Source organism: Dermochelys coriacea, chromosome 3 (genome assembly GCF_009764565.3).
Source record: "Dermochelys coriacea isolate rDerCor1 chromosome 3, rDerCor1.pri.v4, whole genome shotgun sequence".
Classification (NCBI taxonomy): domain Eukaryota; kingdom Metazoa; phylum Chordata; order Testudines; family Dermochelyidae; genus Dermochelys; species Dermochelys coriacea.
The window spans coordinates 116,035,656-116,055,946 of NC_050070.1; the positions used below are offsets into that span (position 1 = coordinate 116,035,656).

General features: G+C 39.0%; 1 protein-coding gene across 5 annotated transcripts in view; it reads left to right on the plus strand.

The window, feature by feature from the left end:
• Positions 1 to 20,291, plus strand: part of AKAP12 (A-kinase anchoring protein 12) — a 147,840-nt gene that overhangs the window by 95,698 nt on the left and 31,851 nt on the right. The window contains exon 1 of one of the 5 annotated variants that reach the window (XM_038396455.2): positions 14,081 to 14,370. The exons of the other annotated variants lie outside the window; for them this stretch is intronic. Coding sequence (XP_038252383.1) covers positions 14,346 to 14,370 — 25 coding nt within the window. The 5' untranslated portion in view covers positions 14,081 to 14,345. Of the gene's footprint in view, positions 1 to 14,080; positions 14,371 to 20,291 lie in introns of those variants that run through there. 5 annotated transcript variants of the gene reach the window in all.

Genomic DNA, 20,291 nt, shown 5'->3' on the forward strand with positions numbered 1-20,291 from the left:
GGAGGCAGTGGACCACTAAACTGATAAAAATACCAATGTAGGCAGGGAGGCACTGCTTGGGCATGTAGAGAGTGCATACCCACAGCGTTCAAGAGTGTCTTTACTCCCCTAAGCAGTGCCTCACTGTCTACACTCCTATTTATACCTGTGCTAAGGGAGCTAGCCATGTATGTATGTTACATACCACTGAAAGGAGTGTGCAGTGTAGACGTACACCAAGGGTTCCAGTGAGGGAAGGGAAGGCTCCGACAATTTAAATGGTGGTACATGCTGATTTCTCCTGGATGATGACCAGGAGAACCTTGTTTGGAAAGGTGCAGGGAACTTCAGTGGAGGTGAGGGAAAAGCAGTATTACATCTTTAATTTAATTGCAAAATGAAGGCTGGCTGATAGATAGTGGGAGTTGACTTTTGAAAGCTGGGGGAATATTAGGGCTCAGATTATTATCAATGGCAGATTTCCAGCCCTGAATGTGTTGACTTGCAGTAGGTGCTATGGACAGATACAAGCGTTCCCCCCTCTAACCGTCAAGTGGGCCATCACAATAAATATCATTCACTTTCAAATGTGCAATAGAATGCAGAATGACAGTTTTTATGCCTACTAAATAAGTGCGTTAGTCTGAGTGTCCAGCAGTTGTGGGTGGACAAATTAAAAGACAGAAATAGCAGTTTGATGCCTAACTCCCATGGAAAGCTTGATAGGAGTTAGGCATCTAATTGCCATTTCTGTCTTTCTTCCTCCTGCTCCCTCCCTCCCACCCACTCCCCCCCCCCCCCGCCTTATTTTACAAGCTGCGGCCTGATGCTGATGTTGCTCAGTACAATAAATATCTGGCATTGCAATTTCCACTACCGTGTCTCTTTGTTTTTTGCTAACACACACCACACAACTGGAAGAAAAGATTTTTTTGTTAAAGATTCTGTACCCTGACCCTTGAATTAAAGTTCTCTGAATCCATTAGGTAGCCCCGCAGCAAAACCATGGAAGACAAAACTGGAATTTCTTTATATTTTTAAAGTGAAAAACAAGAAAAAAAATCTGCCAACATACAAACAAACAAGGCTTCGTACAGCAAAGAAAGGGAAAAGTTGGCACAAACACAAAGGGTTATAGGGCAGGGATGAATTTCTACTATGGGTCTGCATCTGTGGCCTCTTCACTGTTAAAAAAGAGTGTATTTTTTAACCTTGGGGTAATTAACCCATGTGAGTTAACCCAATGAAGACCAGACACTTTAGTTTTTCCAAGGATTGAGGTCAACTCCAGGTGTGAGGGCACAGTGCTGAACTTGCCTAGTTTAACTCACAGCCTTGTCTTCGCTATGTTTTTACCTCAGGATAGCTCTCATGCATTAGTTGCCCCAAGATAAAAAAAAAATACATATTTTTTAGCAGCAAAGACGAGGCCTGTGACAGCTACCTGAGGTTCTGTCCTTTTTTTGTCTTATATTTTGGCAACACTTACATAGTGTTCTGACTCTGAATGCAGAAGTCTCCAAGTGGTATTTAGTCTGGGAAAAACTGTATCACCACTGTAAAAAAAAAAAAAAAAAAAAAGTTTTAATTTTAAGATAAACCTTTTAATTGAGCTGACAGGATTATGTTCATGGATGTTCAGTCATGACAAACTCATGGTTAACCCCATGTTTTTAAAAAACAAACAAACATGCAGCGCAATGGCATGTATTTAGTATCAGGTTTCAGAGTAGCAGCCATGTTAGTCTGTATTCGCAAAAAGAAAAGGAGTACTTGTGGCACCTTAGAGACTAACAAATTTATTTGAGCATAAGCTTTCGTGAGCTACAGCTCACTTATCATGCTGTGGAAGAAGGCTTATTCCAAATATTTAATAGGTAATAAGTTAAACTTCAGAGTTTGGTACAAGAAAGTTGTAACCACAAACTACAAGCAATCCAATGTACACAACCTTATAGCACGCGCATCCATGGACTCCAGGAGCCCTTCAGAGATGGCTTCATTTGGCTGCATAGTTTACTTTCCCAGAATTAGTGAGATTATTATTTTTTTTAAAAGTGCAACATATTTAATACTCTGGGCCTGTAAAACTTTTGTTTTTTAAATAGTTTTCCTTCCCCAAGCTAAAATACTTTAATGTATTTCAGAGTGGGAATGTATAGGGAGAGGTTATGGTATTTTGGACAAGGATAATCTGCACAATTTATTCTATGAAGCTAAAACCATACCCACCTTAACCATAATTTGGCACAGAGCCATGACTTGTTCTTAATGTTCTTTTAAAAGAGCATGTAACCAAAGAATAATTTACAAAGTTGATGGGTGAGGAAGGCTAACAAACATACTGTGTTTTCGTTTGAAAGCTAAGGCCTTTCTGCTCTCTTCCTGTGCAAAGGAATGCAGAGGAAAACAAAGGAATGAAAATGAAAAACGTTTATAGCTTCCTTAGTACAGTCCTAGTATCTGTGCAATATCTCCCTCTGGTATGCAGAATTAGCAGAGGTGGGAGTGGAGCCTATCCTGTTCCCCAGTGATTGGCATCTTTAGCAGCAACTGGAGTCAGTCTCTGTTCAGGCTCTGCCTCCAAGGAGGGATATTTGTGTGAGGGTGTTCAGCCTAGTTTACATCTTTATCCATCTCCCCACCCCTACCCCCATTGATGTTCCACTAACAACAACTGCAATCTGTGTTTATAGCAAGCAAACTTTCTGGATCTATGTCTCTTTACAGGTCCTTGAAAGGAGGCTGCAGTATTGCCAACTCCAAGCATTCAAAATTAATGATCTAGGCCAGGGGTGGCCAACCTGAGCCTGAGAAGGAGCCAAAATTTACCAATGTACATTGCCAAAGAGACACAGTAATACGGCAGCAACCCCCCCATCGGCTCACCGCCCCCCGCCTCCCAGTGCCTCCTGCCCACCTGCAGCCCCGCTGGCCTCCCCGCACCTCCCGCTGTTTTGTGGTGTGCAGGAGGCTCGGAGGGGGAGGAGTGAGGGCATAGCAGGCTCGGGGAGGGGGCGGGAAGGGGTGGAGTTGGGGCAGGTCCTGTGGCAGAGCCAGGGGTTGAACAGTGAGCACCTGCCGGCACATTGGAAAGTTGGTGCCTGTAGCTCCAGCCTCGGAGTTGGTGTCTATACAAGGAGCCGCATATTAACTTCTATATTAACTAGATCGCATGCCCTGATTCTCATGGGTGACTTTAATTTTCCTGATATCTGCTGGGAGAGCAATACAGCGGTGCATAGACAATCCAGGAAGTTTTTGGAAAGCGTAGGGGACAATTTCCTGGTGCAAGTGCTAGGGGAGCCAACTAGGGGGAGCGCTTTTCTTGACCTGCTGCTCACAAACTGGGTAGAATTAGTGGGGGAAGCAAAAGTGGATGGGAATCTGGGAGGCAGTGACCATGAGTTGGTTGAGTTCAGGATCCTGACGCAGGGAAGAAAGGTAAGCAGCAGGATACGGACCCTGGACTTCAGGAAAGCAGACTTTGACTCCCTCAGGGAACAGATGGCCAGGATCCCCTGGGGGACTAACATGAAAGGGAAGGGAGTCCAGGAGAGCTGGCTGTATTTCAAGGAATCCCTGTTGAGGTTACAGGGACAAACCATCCCGATGAGTCGAAAGAATAGTAAATATGGCAGGCGACCAGCTTGGCTTAATGGTGAAATCCTAGCGGATCTTAAACATAAAAAAGAAGCTTACAAGAAGTGGAAGGTTGGACATATGACCAGGGAAGAGTATAAAAATATTGCTCGGGCATGTAGGAAAGATATCAGGAGGGCCAAATCGCACCTGGAGCTGCAGCTAGCAAGAGATGTCAAGAGTAACAAGAAGGGTTTCTTCAGGTATGTTGGCAACAAGACGAAAGCCAAGGAAAGTGTGGGCCCCTTACTGAATGAGGGAGGCAAGCTAGTGACAGAGGATGTGGAAAAAGCTAATGTACTCAATGCTTTTTTTGCCTCTGTTTTCACTAACAAGGTCAGCTCCCAGACTGCTGTGCTGGGCAACACAAAACGGGGAAGAGATGGCCAGCCCTCTGTAGAGATAGAGGTGGTTAGGGACTATTTAGAAAAGCTGGACGTGCACAAGTCCATGGGGCCGGACGAATTGCATCCGAGAGTGCTGAAGGAATTGGCGGCTGTGATTGCAGAGCCCTTGGCCATTATCTTTGAAAACTCGTGGCGAACGGGGGAAGTCCCGGATGACTGGAAAAAGGCTAATGTAGTGCCCATCTTTAAAAAAGGGAAGAAGGAGGATCCTGGGAACTACAGGCCGGTCAGCCTCACCTCAGTCCCTGGAAAAATCATGGAGCAGGTCCTCAAAGAATCAATCCTGAAGCACTTAGAGGAGAGGAAAGTGATCAGGAACAGTCAGCATGGATTCACCAAGGGAAGGTCATGCCTGACTAATCTAATCGCCTTTTATGATGAGATTACTGGTTCTGTGGATGAAGGGAAAGCAGTGGATGTATTGTTTCTTGACTTTAGCAAAGCTTTTGACACGGTCTCCCACAGCATTCTTGTCAGCAAGTTAAGGAAGTATGGGCTGGATGAATGCACTATAAGGTGGGTAGAAAGCTGGCTAGATTGTCGGGCTCAACGGGTAGTGATCAATGGCTCCATGTCTAGTTGGCAGCCGGTGTCAAGTGGAGTGCCCCAGGGGTCGGTCCTGGGGCCCGTTTTGTTCAATATCTTCATAAATGATCTGGAGGATGGTGTGGATTGCACTCTCAGCAAATTTGCGGATGATACTAAACTGGGAGGAGTGGTAGATACGCTGGAGGGGAGGGATAGGATACAGAAGGACCTAGACAAATTGGAGGATTGGGCCAAAAGAAATCTAATGAGGTTCAATAAGGATAAATGCAGGGTCCTGCACTTAGGATGGAAGAATCCAATGCACCGCTACAGACTAGGGACCGAATGGCTCGGCAGCAGTTCTGCGGAAAAGGACCTAGGGGTGACAGTGGACGAGAAGCTGGATATGAGTCAGCAGTGTGCCCTTGTTGCCAAGAAGGCCAATGGCATTTTGGGATGTATAAGTAGGGGCATAGCGAGCAGATCGAGGGACGTGATCGTTCCCCTCTATTCGACACTGGTGAGGCCTCATCTGGAGTACTGTGTCCAGTTTTGGGCCCCACACTACAGGAAGGATGTGGATAAATTGGAAAGAGTACAGCGAAGGGCAACAAAAATGATTAGGGGTCTAGAGCACATGACTTATGAGGAGAGGCTGAGGGAGCTGGGATTGTTTAGTCTGCAGAAGAGAAGAATGAGGGGGGATTTGATAGCTGCTTTCAACTACCTGAAAGGGGGTTTCAAAGAGGATGGCTCTAGACTGTTCTCAATGGTAGCAGATGACAGAACGAGGAGTAATGGTCTCAAGTTGCAATGGGGGAGGTTTAGATTGGATATTAGGAAAAACTTTTTCACTAAGAGGGTGGTGAAACACTGGAATGCGTTACCTAGGGAGGTGGTAGAATCTCCTTCCTTAGAGGTTTTTAAGGTCAGGCTTGACAAAGCCCTGGCTGGGATGATTTAACTGGGACTTGGTCCTGCTTTGAGCAGGGGGTTGGACTAGATGACCTTCTGGGGTCCCTTCCAACCCTGATATTCTATGATTCTATGATTCTATGATTCTGAAGAGCCCCAGGTGGCTCCGGAGCTCTGATCTAGGGCCCTAAAGTCTTGACAGTTTGGGTGTTCTTTTTATTTGCCTTCTGGGTTTGGAGCCTTTAGGTTACATTTGAGCCATATTTTCAAGCTTATCTCTGCAGCCACAAGGGCTAAAAACATACTTTTTATTTTTAAATGAAAGCTGAGATTCTCAGATAATCAACATGACTCAAAAGCACTCAAAAAGCACTAAAAGCTTTCTGAAAAACACTTTATGGGAGTTGCCAATAGCTGAGGGGTGGTAGAACCACAAGTTTAATGGTAAAATATAGATAGATTATGGCTCGCTCTATACGGCTCTTTCAACAGAATTTAAGAACTGTGCTTAAAAATGGTCTAAGCATATTTGTAGGCAAACAGCACTCCAAGCCTGATTTGTTTAGCCAGTGTTGGTGGGAGGTCAGACTGGGTTATCACAAGCATACTTTAGCCAGGATCCTAGACTAGGCCACCACAGTTGTTCTAACACAACTGGCTCCTACTCACAAACTGTGCTGGTATCTACCCCCAGGCCTATCACTCTTCTGTCTAGGTCAGTGAATACTAATTTGGTCTCTAACCCTGCCAGTCCATGCAGGCAGATTTGTCCACTAACACAGAGACCCTACTGCAGGGCAGCTTGCAGAGTCAGGGCCTTGGATAGCAGATATTTATAGAAAAATAAAGGAAGGACAAACAAATCTTAAGGCATCTAATTAAGCAAATTATAATGAAGAGATGCAAAAATAATACCTGGAGGGAAAAATGGTCTCCATTTATACAGAATGTATAGAAAACTGCTCACATGTAATTACACTGTAATGATTATATAAAGCACGGTGTTTTGCTTGACAACATTTGCTTTTCTCAAATTAAACAGTGTAATAACAAACTCAGACAAAATTGTAGTGTCAAATATAAAGTGGGACTTGTCCATATTTCATATGTTTTAAATTTATCCTGTATAGCAGAGCTCTGAAGAAAGATATACAGAATGAAATCCTGACCTCACTGAAGTCAAGGGCAAAACTCCCGTTGGGTCCGAGATTTCACCCACGGCATTTTATTTGCTGTATATGATGCCTACATACCATTCTAATTTAAATTTAACTTTTTACATATATAGATAAGCATTAATTTTAGTTGGACAGAATGTTTATAATCCCGTATACCCATGGAGCAAATTGCTCTTCATATTTTAATAAAAAGATAATATTGGATAAAAAAGGGGTTTTAATAGGACAGTGTTCTCTTTATAGATTAATGCTAGTATATTAAAAAAACCAATATCTTTTTGAGATCTTTTTACAAAACAAAGATACTTAGAATTCTTAAAGTTCTTAAAATTACCGTATCTTCCCTAAACTGATTATGAGAGATTTAAGTGCTGTGTTTCTGTCCTTTCTTGTAGTGAATGTATGAAAATTTCAGTCTGGTTTTCATTTTGTCAGCTGTCGCCAACATAACGTGCACACATTTCTATCATAAACGGTATGATTGGTAGCCCTGTAAAATAATTATCCCTAAATTTTAAGTGCTTTTACTTTTAAGGATCAAATTTTCTGCTTCTGTGTGGTCTGGTGCTTGTCTTTCCTAGTTGTTCTGTTGGAATATATATAGAGATAGCATCATATTTGCTTGCTATTCTATCAAAATTATATTTAGAAAAAATGTATTTTTAATTTTTTTAACTTTATTCACTACTGACTAAATGTCCATAACTTATTTTCTGAAGTTGTTCTAAAGGCAAATCTGTGTGCCATGTGGTTGTCTATTCTGGATTATGAAGGAGAAAAAATGAAGCATCTCTTCCATTTTTCAGCCTCTCGGTTGGCTAAACTTCTCTTGTGTGTATATTTATCTCATTCTTCATAGTTCGAGTCAGTGGACTTTGTATTGGGCAACTTGGCTACATATGGATATTTTTAGTATATGTGAAGAATCTGGACAATGAATGGAATATTTCCTTGGGTTCTCTGTATCTGAATGGTTCTGGAAGGTGACGTATTGGTTCAGCTTATATTTTTACAATACCATTCAATAATTTTCACCTATTAGTAAAATTATCCACCAGATTTTAAACAACAAAACTTGTTAAAGTAAACTCCTAACACAGTATTTTTAGAGGAAACAAGGCACTGTGTACATTAAGCCTTTTATGATCAAAACACTTACCATACATTTACATAAACTATAAATTAATCTTAAAATATAGGGTTCACTTTCTTGTATTTCCAACAATGGGGTCTCCTCGACAATACAAGCTGTATGAACATGTTACATGGAGGAAAAGAGACTAAACGTGAAAGCCAAAAGGAATGTCCATAAATTCACCAAGGAAAGAGAAATAAAATATACCCATTAAGACTTGTTTACAATAAACTGCTACTGAAATAATTAAGGACTTTAAAAAACAATTTTATTTAATTCTTAAATTAGTTTAAAACTAATTATATCATTTAGATCATTCCTGCAAATCTACCTGTACAAGTTAAACCAATGTAAATCAAGTTTAAACTGATATAAGTATCAAGCCACAAAACTGAAACGATTTAACTAAATGGTTTAAAAATCACACTTTTAGTTAAATCAGTACAATTTTGTGTCTAGACAAGACTCTTGGCTGAATGTCCATAACTAATTTTCTGAAGTTGTCCTAAAGTGTCTGAAGTTTTCCTAAAGGCATATCTATGTTTCCACGTGTGTTTAACTGTTATCGTCCATAGATGGCAAAAACTTGGTGATTCAGTGTAGCCATTACCTACACTGACAAGATGGATTCTCCTGTCAATGTAAATAAACCACATCCCTGAGAGGCAGTGAGTAGGTTGATGGAAGAATTCTGCTGTTGACCTACTGCTATCTACACTGGGGGGGAGGGAGGGAGGTATAGCTACATTTCCAGGGGTATGGATTTTTCTCACCCGTGAGAGATGTAGTTGTACCAATGTAAATTCCTAGTGTAGGCCAGGCCACAGGATCATTTATTCCCAAACTAGAGGTTGTCTAGATATAACTATCAGGGAAAAAAAATCACATGACCTAACCAATATAATTACACCAATACAAAAACTGTGTGTAGATCAGGCCTTAATCCAAAATAAATGTAATAGATTTTCACCAAAACAAAAAAATTGTGAATTAAAACTGATTTAGTAATTTTGGTGACAGTTTGCGTTTAGAGACAAGTCCTTGGGAAACATTTTTCACACATTGTATTTCAGTGGCTCTCAACCTTTCCAGACTACTCTGCCGCTTTTAGGAGCCTGATTTGCCCCCAAATTTCACCTGACTTAAAAACTACTTGCTTATAAAATCAAACATAAAAATACAAAAATTTCACAAAAAGAAAAGGAGTACTTGTGGCACCTTAGAGACTAACAAATTTATTAGAGCATAAGCTTTCGTGAGCTACAACTCACTTCATCGGATGCATTTGGTGGAAAAAACAGAGGAGAGATTTATATACACACACTGTAGAAGCCCTCTACACCAACATTCCACACAAAGATGGTCTACAAGCCGTCAGGAACAGTATCCCCGATACTGTCACGGCTAACCTGGTGGCTGAACTTTGTGACTTTGTCCTGACCCATAACTATTTCACATTTGGTGACAATGTATACCTTCAAATCAGCGGCACTGCGATGGGTACCCGCATGGCCCTACAGTATGCCAACATTTTTATGGCTGACTTAGAACAACGCTTCCTCAGCTCTCGTCCCCTAATGCCCCTACTCTACTTGCGCTACATTGATGACATCTTCATCATCTGGACCCATGGAAAAGAAGCTCTTGAGGAATTCCACCATGATTTCAACAATTTCCATCCCACCATCAACCTCAGCCTGGACCAGTCCACACAAGAGATCCACTTCCTGGACACTACGGTGCTAATAAGCGATGGTCACATAAACACCACCCTATATCGGAAACCTACTGACCGCTATTCCTACCTACATGCCTCTAGCTTTCATCCAGATCATACCACTCGATCCATTGTCTACAGCCAAGCGCTACGATATAACCACATTTGCTCCAACCCCTCAGACAGAGACAAACACCTACAAGATCTCTATCATGCATTCCTACAACTACAATACCCACCTGCTGAAGTGAAGAAACAGATTGACAGAGCCAGAAGAATACCCAGAAGTCACCTACTACAGGCCCAACAAAGAAAACAACAGAACGCCACTAGCCATCACCTTCAGCCCCCAACTAAAACCTCTCCAATGCATCATCAAGGATCTACAACCTATCCTGAAGGACGACCCATCACTCTCACAGATCTTGGGAGACAGACCAGTCCTTGCTTACAGACAGCCGCCCAATCTGAAGCAAATACTCACCAGCAACCACACACCACACAACAGAACCACTAACCCAGGAACCTATCCTTGCAACAAAGCCCGTTGCCAACTCTGTCCACATATCTATTCGGGGGATACCATCATAGGGCCTAATCACATCAGCCACACTATCAGAGGCTCGTTCACCTGCGCATCTACCAATGTGATATATGCCATCATGTGCCAGCAATGCCCCTCTGCCATGTACATTGGCCAAACTGGACAGTCTCTACGTAAAAGAATGAATGGACACAAATCAGACGTCAAGAATTATAACATTCAAAAACCAGTTGGAGAACACTTCAATCTCTCTGGTCACTCAATCACAGACCTAAGAGTGGCTATACTTCAACAAAAAAGCTTCAAAAACAGACTCCAACGAGAGACTGCTGAATTGGAATTAATTTGCAAACTGGATACAATTAACTTAGGCTTGAATAGAGACTGGGAATGGATGAGTCATTACACAAAGTAAAACTATTTCCCCATGGTATTTCTCCCTCCCACCCCACCCCCCACTGTTCCTCTGATATTCTTGTTAACTGCTGGAATTAGCCTACCTTGCTTGTCACCATTAAAGGTTTTCCCCCCCCCCCCCCCCCCCCCCCCGCTGGTGATGGCTCTTCTTAAGCGATCACTCTCCTTACAGTGTGTATGATAAACCCATTGTTTCATGTTCTCTGTGTGTGTGTATATAAATCTCTCCTCTGTTTTTTCCACCAAATGCATCCGATGAAGTGAGCTGTAGCTCACAAAAGCTTATGCTCTAATAAATTTGTTAGTCTCTAAGGTGCCACAAGTACTCCTTTTCTTTTTGCGAATACAGACTAACACGGCTGCTACTCTGAAACCAAAAATTTCACAGTACACTATTGGTGAAAAATTGCTTACATTTTCATTTTTACCATATAATTATAAAATAAATCAATTGGAAAATAAATATTGTACTTGCATTTCAATGTATAGAAAAAGAGTACTATCAACAAGTCATTGTCTGTATGAAATTTTAGTTTGTATTGACTTCACTAGTGCTTTTTATGTAGCCTGTTGTAAAACTAAGCAAATATCTAGATGAGTTGATGTATCTCCTGGAAGACCTCTGCATACCCCCAGGGGTACATGTACCCCTGGTTGAGAACCACTGTTCTACTTAAACATTCCTTGATTTAAAAAGATTTTAAAAATTGTACTCAGGAATGCCTCAATGCTGTTTCTGTTTATGGTTTTATAATCCTCTAAAGGCAATGATTTACCACAAATCTTGTTCAATTAATGTAATAGGGGGTCATCTGTATTGTATGCTGATGCTTTGTTTTTATTCTGGATCTTTTGGGGGTTTTTTATCTTGATTGATAGAGTCTCTTCATTGTAAACCTAGACACAGTAACTAATCAGATGAAATCCACAGCTTGTCCCTGATTACTTTTGAGAGAATAGATCAAAGTAGACTATCTCTAAATTGAGTTATTTGGCAGTCAGCCATGTTCTGTTTCCATGGCTTTACAAACATAAAAACAAATTAAACAAGCGTTTAACCATTTTCATAAGGGCTACTTTACAACTATGGTTTTTTCCATTGTCTGACTACTAGTACAAGTTCTATCATCTTTACTCTACCTCTTGCTCCTTTATAAAAGAGTAATTATCAGCAAATCCCATCAACTGCCTTGCATTCCTTTAATTATTAAATGGATTGTAAAAGAATGCAAAGTTGTGTGAGTTTGCCTAGCTCCACGATGAAGCACTAAGTATTTGGGGAGATTAATATTTTGCTCCCAAATACAGCAACTGTCTATTTCACATGGATCTATATTGTATTTGGCTCTTTCATTTTATAACTATCTTCCATAGACGGTAAGAACTGTATGTTTTTTGTTAGAGTTTACTTTAAATGGATAGGTTCATCCTGAGGTTGGGTAATCTCTACACCTCACATGATGGAGGGAATAATTACCTTAAACTTTAAGGTATGTCATAAAAATTAAAACTGAAGTAAGATGTAATGAAATCAGAGATCATATAACTGTTCAGGCACTGGAGCTCATGGTTCTAGAAGCAAAACTTTTCTAAAGGCCTGCTTTTTTTTGTAGATCCTAAGCACTAACAACTTTCATTTATTTCATTTGGAGTTGTGGATGCACAGAAACTCTGAAAACCAGGTATTTAAAAGATATGAAATTTATAACACTAGAATGCATGATGAACAACAGACTGGAACTTCCTCTCAGAATCAAAATAGCTATAGGAGACCAAATTGGTCAGCCTTTTCCTTGCTGGAAACTGGCAGCATGAAAATTGTATTTGAGCAGTTTGGCTTATAAATCCTACAAATTCCCTTATAATTTCTCTACTCTTCTGCTTGTGCTAGTGGTGTTCCATTATTTGGACCTAATTAGTCTCTTAATGAAGTCAACAGAAATAGGATTGGGCCTACTTGGTAATAAAATTTGTATTACAGGGGAAACAAACATAATCCAAAAATGTCCAGAGAATTGCTCTTTGGAAGGGAGGAATAGGAGTGGGGTTATGAAAGGTACTGAGAGGAAATAAAAAAAACCCCACACAAAGTGAAAACTATTGCTGCACCATCTTAAAAACAGCTGCATAGCCAACTATTGGGAAGCCAGTTTCTCAAGTAAAAAACTACATTTCTGAAATGTTGATCATCAGCATGCCTGCCCTCTCTCGACTATGTAGAGGGTTCTCTGTGTGACCTGGGGCATATGTAAACAGGGGTGGAGGCAGGGCCTAGCAATACTTTCAAATGTCCCTCAATTTGAGGAACATCACTCATTTTCTTTAAAGTTCCCTACATTCCACACAAATTTGATGTCCCCTTGCTTTTATTTTTGCAAATTATTTAAAACGAGAAATAAAGAACCATGAAACTGAGGTTACAGGTAGGAAGGTTCTTTCGAGTAAATGAATGAATCCCACAGGTGTTACAAGGTTCCTGCTGGATTATTTTTTCCTGTCCTTTATTTTTGGATCTTTTTTGCGCATGGAGTTTACATTTAGGTCATGGCATCTTGAGAGGTTTGGGCTCCAGGCTGTATTAATTTTTCTTATTGTCCCATGTATCTTCAGGATTTTCCATGGCCAGCTGAGAGTTTCTGGAAGGGAGGGCATAGAGGGTAGGGTGCAGTTAAGGGTAGAGGGTGTTTGGTGCTGGAGGTTAGAGCTACCGTGGCGATAGAAGGCCTCTGCATGGATGACCCTGGCTTCTCATGGATCACCAGGATCCATATAGATCCCAGTAAAATAATCAGGTTTGGGGGTTCAAAGATTTCTGCAGGTGGGAAGGGGAGTAAGGGCAATGCCCATCTATCCTTCTTGACAGGACAATTTTACATTTTGTGTCGAACTTTCCAAGTAAAAAGTCTCCTCTGTGCCTTTTAACCACACGGGAGGGGAGAAAACAGCTTCATAGATACTAGCTATACAAAACTATTTTTCTAATATACTTAACCGTAAGATGCACTTGGCTTTTAAAGAGGACTTGGGTGGGCAGGGGGAGAGATCAGGGGTCTGACTATTTTTGTGTTCAATATACTTGAGAAAGGTTTTTTAAAATATATTTCTTCTGCTAAGAAAATGGGTAACAGATTTTATAGCAAATCTGTAGTAGATGTATCCTGTCTAGCAGTCTTTTTCCCAGATACCTAGGCAGGCAGGTTATAGTGAGGAAACCAGCCTGAAAGTGAAGGAAGTATTTTGGGGTTATTTTTTCCCTTTGCACCATTTTTCTTTAAATTGAGGTCATTCTTAAATAACCCAATTCAAAATAGTGTCCACATTTTAACTGCTGCTTTGATATTTGGGCTGGAGAGAGGACTAGAGGAAACACAATGTGTAGCAGACTTCTGGAATTCCCTCACACTTTTTTTTTTTTTTTTGAAAGGGTTCTCTGACATAAAGATTTAAAAGTAGTAAAATATGGGAACAAAATAGTTAAGGTGTATTTCAGCAGCCTTTATTTAAACAATTCCCAGGTCTCCACATGAGGGGCCGGGCAGCTTGCCAACAACGGGAACTGGAGTGGGCAAGGGGAGGGGTTTTCCTTAAAATGAACCACATGGTCTGCCCACCCGAGTCAGTTGCTTCTAGTCCTAAAGCGAGCAGCTGAGAACTGAAAGGACCACAAAGGGTTGTCTATCAAGTAAGAGGGACTGCTGTGACAAGGCCACTTCACTTTGCTTTCCTCACAGGCAGTGGAGGAAGGATTCAGTGCGCTCTTGTTAGCACAAGAGGCTGTTTTGCTGTGTCACTCTTGATTATTATACTGACGCTTCACAGGACAGAAATAAGGGAGCATTAGACTCTGAGGAGAAAATTGATTGTCGTCAGAGTTGTTTTAAAAATGCTGGGGACCATAACGATTACAGGTAGGAAGAAGTGGTGTTGCTAAACTGTACATGTTGACTACATTGATGATTGGCTTTCTTTGTGTTTGTGGCATCCAGGTCATTTTATGCTGCAGATTTGTTTTTCTGCCTACAGGGATGACTCAGAGACTAGGATGTGGCAGAGAGTGTCCTGTGCACACAGAAGTGCTCCTTTAACTTTCACAAACATTGTTTTATTTCTTCAAACTTTCCTGGGTGGGAGGGGGTGCATACTTTTTAAAGAAGTTGACTTCAACATTTGATCCGAATAAGAACCATTGCCAAGTTTAGAGTATGTATGTTGGAATTTCTTGTGGACATGTGATATAGAATTTGTAATACAAGAACAATTAATAGGCTCCTGGGTTTCAGAGAAATAATGACTTTTTATTATGCTGGAGTAGCAGAAAATAATCTAGCTGCTGAATTAATAAGTAAGTGCAAAAGAAAAACTAGCCATGACTGCCTTAATTCTCTTGATAAGTATGAATCAAGAGATAATGTAATACAAAATTATGATCATTCAGACTCAAATTAGTTAAATGGAATTGAAACAGATGTATGGAAGGGGATATCATTTAGACCCTACAAAAACATTAATGCATCTTTTTTGCTTGATAGTCTTTAATTTAAAATGGCAAAATAAAAATTGGTATTTGAGGGTAGCTTACAAAAAAGAAACCTACATTAATTTCATTATAAATTGGCAAAAAGAAAAGGGGTACTTGTGGCACCTTAGAGACTAACACATTTATCTGAGCATAAGCTTTCACTCACTTCATCGGATGCATTCCTGTACGAGTTTTTTCATTAAGTTGATAGATTTCCCCTCCATACGGCTAAATTCAGTGCCTTGCATAATTACAGGTTTCAGAGTAGCAGCCGTGCTGTGCTAGTCTGTATTCTCAAAAAGAAAAGAAGTACTTCATCGGATGCTGTAGCTCACGAAAGCTTATGCTCAAATAAATTTGTTAGTCTTTAAGGTGTCACAAGTCCTCCTTTTCTTTTCGCGAATATAGACTAACACGGCTGCTACTCTGAAAACTATAAATTTGAGTTCAATCACTAGACGTTTTCCTTGTGTACGTAGATTAGTACTTCATAGTAACATTAAGGGTTTCTTAAAGGCATTCTAATGTACTTCTTGCAACCTTGAACTCTTAAGGATTTAATTAACTTGTTAAAACTTTGTTTTATATAGAATTTTATTATGAATGACCAGTTTTGTTATATCAGCTGTTTTCCCATACATCATGTAGTTTACACAGTTTTGATAGGTTTCAGAGTAGCAGCCGTGTTAGTCTGTATTCGCAAAAAGAAAAGGAGTACTTGTGGCACCTTAGAGACTAACAAATTTATTAGAGCATAAGCTTTCGTGAGCTACAGCTCACTTCATCGGATGCATCGAATGCATCCGATGAAGTGAGCTGTAGCTCACGAAAGCTTATGCTCTAATAAATTTGTTAGTCTCTAAGGTGCCTCAAGTACTCCTTTTCTTTTTACAGTTTTGATAAAGTTTGTTGCCTTTGATGTGTTCCCTCAGGCATTTGTTTCCCAGAAAACTTGGATGTTTAGACTTTATATGTTTTATGCAGTCTAGTATTTGTTCCACATTCATACAGTTAAGTGCAGTATAAAAATTTTAAAAAATAAACTCTCTTTTAAAAACTCCATAATTTCATTTTTTTTTAACTTCTGGAGATCAAATGATCATCATGCATTTCACTTTGTTAATTACAAAAGTATATTCCTTGCTCTCAATTGTTTGTCTTTATGACAGTAATAGCTATTGAAAATGAAGTGTTTGACTAAAAATAGTGTGAAGAATGGAACTGTCACTCCCTATCCCTTAAACAATTTGTATTTTAAACTACATCTTAAAGAGATCAACATTTTTGTGGGTGTGTCAGAAAAATACTACAAATTGTTTGCCTTTAATGAAAGGTACTACAGTTTAAAAACTCTGGGGATTTTGAAAACACCTCTTCACAGAGTTGTTTGTGCAGATAGTCCCATTTTACTGTGAAAATTAAAGTGATGAGAAGAGAAGTTTAGCCAGAGTATGAACAAAACAAAATCTTATTACTTCCTGTAGACTTACTTGTTTGCTGTCTCTATGGATTTTACCTTCAGTTGATTATAAACATTTCTTTAGTAATCTGTTCAGCTTCATTTTTCCTATTTTAACTATTTGAACAACTATTCATTCACCCTCATGGCATTTACTTGAGCTAGTAAATGGACATGACAAATACCTGAGTCCTGGCTTTTCATGTTTGAATTTTTATCAATGGTACAGCATTTTTACTGAGGATAAAACCTTCAAAAGTCTAGCTGAGTGAGAATTTGAGTCTGGGTGAGGAAGGTATGTGGTCTGTAACAGCTGGCAGGGTTGGAGGAAAGAAGGGGGGTTCTGTGGCCCAACCTTTACTTGACGTTGTTGTTTACAATGGGGTTTTCATTAAACTAGATGCTTAATGAGCTTATTGCATGCTGAGTCTATCCTCAAGGGCTCTTTTCTTTTATTGCTAGTAATTAAAGGCTAATTTATGTATTTATTTTTGAGGAAACCTTTTTATAGGGTCACAAGAATGATGAAAGAAAGAAAAAGATAATGAACTACCAAACTGACTTGGGTAAATTGTAGAATGATTGCATTTGAACTACATTTTGCAGGCATTTGAACTTGCTCATAGGCCCAGTTACCATCTGAATGTAGAGGTCTACATTTTTTTTTTTTATAAGCAGGAATATGAGCTAACATTTGTGTAAATTAATGTAGACCCATGTGAATCTCTTGTGCAGTTTGCAAGTAATGCTAAAATTTATCCTTCATTAAGATGTCCTGAGAAGAACTTTCAATCTGGTTCCCATTGTGAATTGGCATTATTCATTGTTACATTTCAGAAACATCCTGATTTACATTTATAACAACACTCTAAGTAAATACTATGATATATAACTTTAACTCTTGTTTGTCCCCATGCATCAGGGTTGTTTTTTTTTTTTTTTTTTTTTCAAATATCCGAGTAGTAGTGTTACAACTATATGTCATATTGGGGAAACTAAGAATGTTTTAAAAACAAAAAAAACCAACACCACCTCTGAACATGACGAGAGTAGCCAAGCTTAAAACCCAGATGTCATAATTATTTGTAGCATGTTGGTTTGGTTAACATGCATAGTAGCTGGGCTGACTTGAAAGCAGAATGGTTGTAATAAATTCATTTAGCAAAGAATCTCTAAGTTCACTAACAATTCTTCAGTTACTGTATTTAAAGAGCATCAAAACAACTTAAATACATGTTTTAGAAATATTTAGATAAAAATACAAATATGTTTGATTTAAAAATGTTAAATTGGTAAAGTACAGTACCCCATGGCAGGAATTTCATAAATCAGACCTCAGTCTGGAGCAAACTTTTACAGCTATATCATAAATGTCTGAAAATAAGGTGTTTATGATGGAAGGCAATACCATAACATTAGTAATGCTTGTGCTGTCTTTTAAGTTAGTTGCATATAAGTTAATATAAATTTAATTACCGTCATCAGGACCATGCTTGTGCTTTTTCGACAGAGAAACAAAATGCATGAAAAATGGTAATTGACTTATGACCCTCCCCACCTTTATTTCCTTTATATAACTAAAAAAGTGTGACAGGTTTCAGAGTAGCAGCCGTGTTAGTCTGTATTCGCAAAAAGAAAAGGAGTACTTGTGGCACCTTAGAGACTAACAAATTTATTAGAGCATAAGCTTTCGTGAGCTACAGCTCTAAATAAAGCTTATGCTCTAATAAATTTGTTAGTCTCTAAGGTGCCACAAGTACTCCTTTTCTTTTTTAAAAAAAAGTGTGGGATTACAACTTCCAACTGCTTGACTGTGAATTTATATTTAAATCTCTGAAATGAAATCACTGGAAAGGTCATGGATTACAAGTATTCATTGTGAAATCCAGTGTGTAAATCTCCTTTAAATGCTAATTACTGCTATCTACAAAGAAACCCCTCCCCACAATTAGACACAGTAAATCTGTGCTCAAAAATAGGTGAGTGGATAGAATGGTAAAATGGTGATGGATGTAGTATAGACTTTAAAAGGAGGTATTTGTAATTTGAGGTGTAGATGTAAATATAGCCATTAGAAAGTCTTGAAGGAGAGAAAAGACTTGCAAAATACCTTGTCAAGAATCGGCAGTGCTCCAGACTGCAGTACATTAAGCTTTTCAGTTTAAAATTTAATATAACTCTTGAAAAAGTCATGTCTAAAATGTTTCCTTTAAGTTATTTTATTAGTGAGGCTAACTGACCATCTGATTTATTATTAAAAGCTCTATATCCTCAAATCTGAAGTCCAAAAAAACCAACAACCCTCACACCTGGTGTTATAAAATGTCTAATTCTAATTTTCCATAATGCAAATTGAAATCCACAGCTTATCTTTTGCTTGCTAGAAAAAGTCAAATTGACTAATATCTCCAAATAGCTATCTATCGTAAATAAATATTTGCAAAGTAAACATCTTTTTAAAGAATATTTTTGACACAATAGACCATCAAGAGTTATTGCTTTTACCAACTCTTATAAACTTTGGACTCCTTTCATAATTTTCTTTTCATGCTTCTATTAATAATAAAAGCCAAACAAGTCCAACAAATACACGTAAATAATAAAAGGCGTGAATTAAACTATCAGAAGCAAGGAAATCTGTCCATCCAAATTCATTCTTAAAATTGCCATGTTGTGTGTGGCTGTTATGTGAGTATCAGAACAGTGGGTGATTTTTACATGTCAAATGTGTTGCAACTCTAGACACAATGGAAGCAAAATACTGTTCATATCTTTTATGCCTTGAGTTTAAGCCAGAGACTTTCATTTATACTCATGTAACCCCAATAATCACAATATATGACCAAGAACAGAATTTGGCCCTTAATATTTAAACATTTAATAAACTTAAGACCAAAACCCCCTGTTTGGAGTCTTTCAATGACTAGTGGAGTTTGGAACAGGGGTGTTGGGTGTGTATGACATATATCTGATGGATTTAGAATGTAGGGAATTTATGGAAAAAATCCAGGGCTGTGCTACAAATCCTAGAGGGAGAAAACTCAACCAGCTCCAGATGTTGACATGGTTGACTGCGAGAACATGAAATGCTGCAGATTTAACTGTTGCAGCCTGAGATTTTTTTTCTCTCTTCCAAATACTATAAATGGAATACATTCTCACTCCTAAAGGGAAGGGAGATGGTAGGAGGAGTTAAGAAAGGCTGCCAACAGTATCTACCAACTTAATAGAACATAAATGCAAAAAAGGTTATTAATTCTATATGTTGTTCATTGGATTTTAATGAAATAGGAAATGACTGAAATATGTATGAAAATCTTAATATTATATCAATACTTTAGCAGCAAAATATAACTGAAAATAAATTCTTATCCTTCGGACTCCTAGCTACCATAAATGTTTGTAAAATCAAGCATTCTTGTCCTTAAAGCCCACATAAAATACTACAGTGCCCTTGCAGTTTTATTAGAGTACAGACTATACCATTCAATTAAAAACACTTAAGAGTTGATTTAGGCACAAGAGCAGTAAAGAGCGGAACCATTCTGGGAAACTACTGAGCTGATGCATTGTGTGAGATTACCCATGGTCTTGTCACTCCAGCAGCACATTGTACATGTGTGGCATGTGGGGTGTTTGAGGTAAAGACAGTTTCAGCCCTCATCCTAAAGATTTTTTTTTTTAAATCAAGTTATTTGAACGTGCACTTTTTGTACTCATCATTTCCTTCTAACTTTTATTTAATGAAGTATTGAAATGAGGGGCAGGTATTTAATCCAAATGGCTTTGAAAGCTCTATTAGAAAATTACTTTAGCACTTTTAAAAAGCTTACTACACAGCCCACAAACTA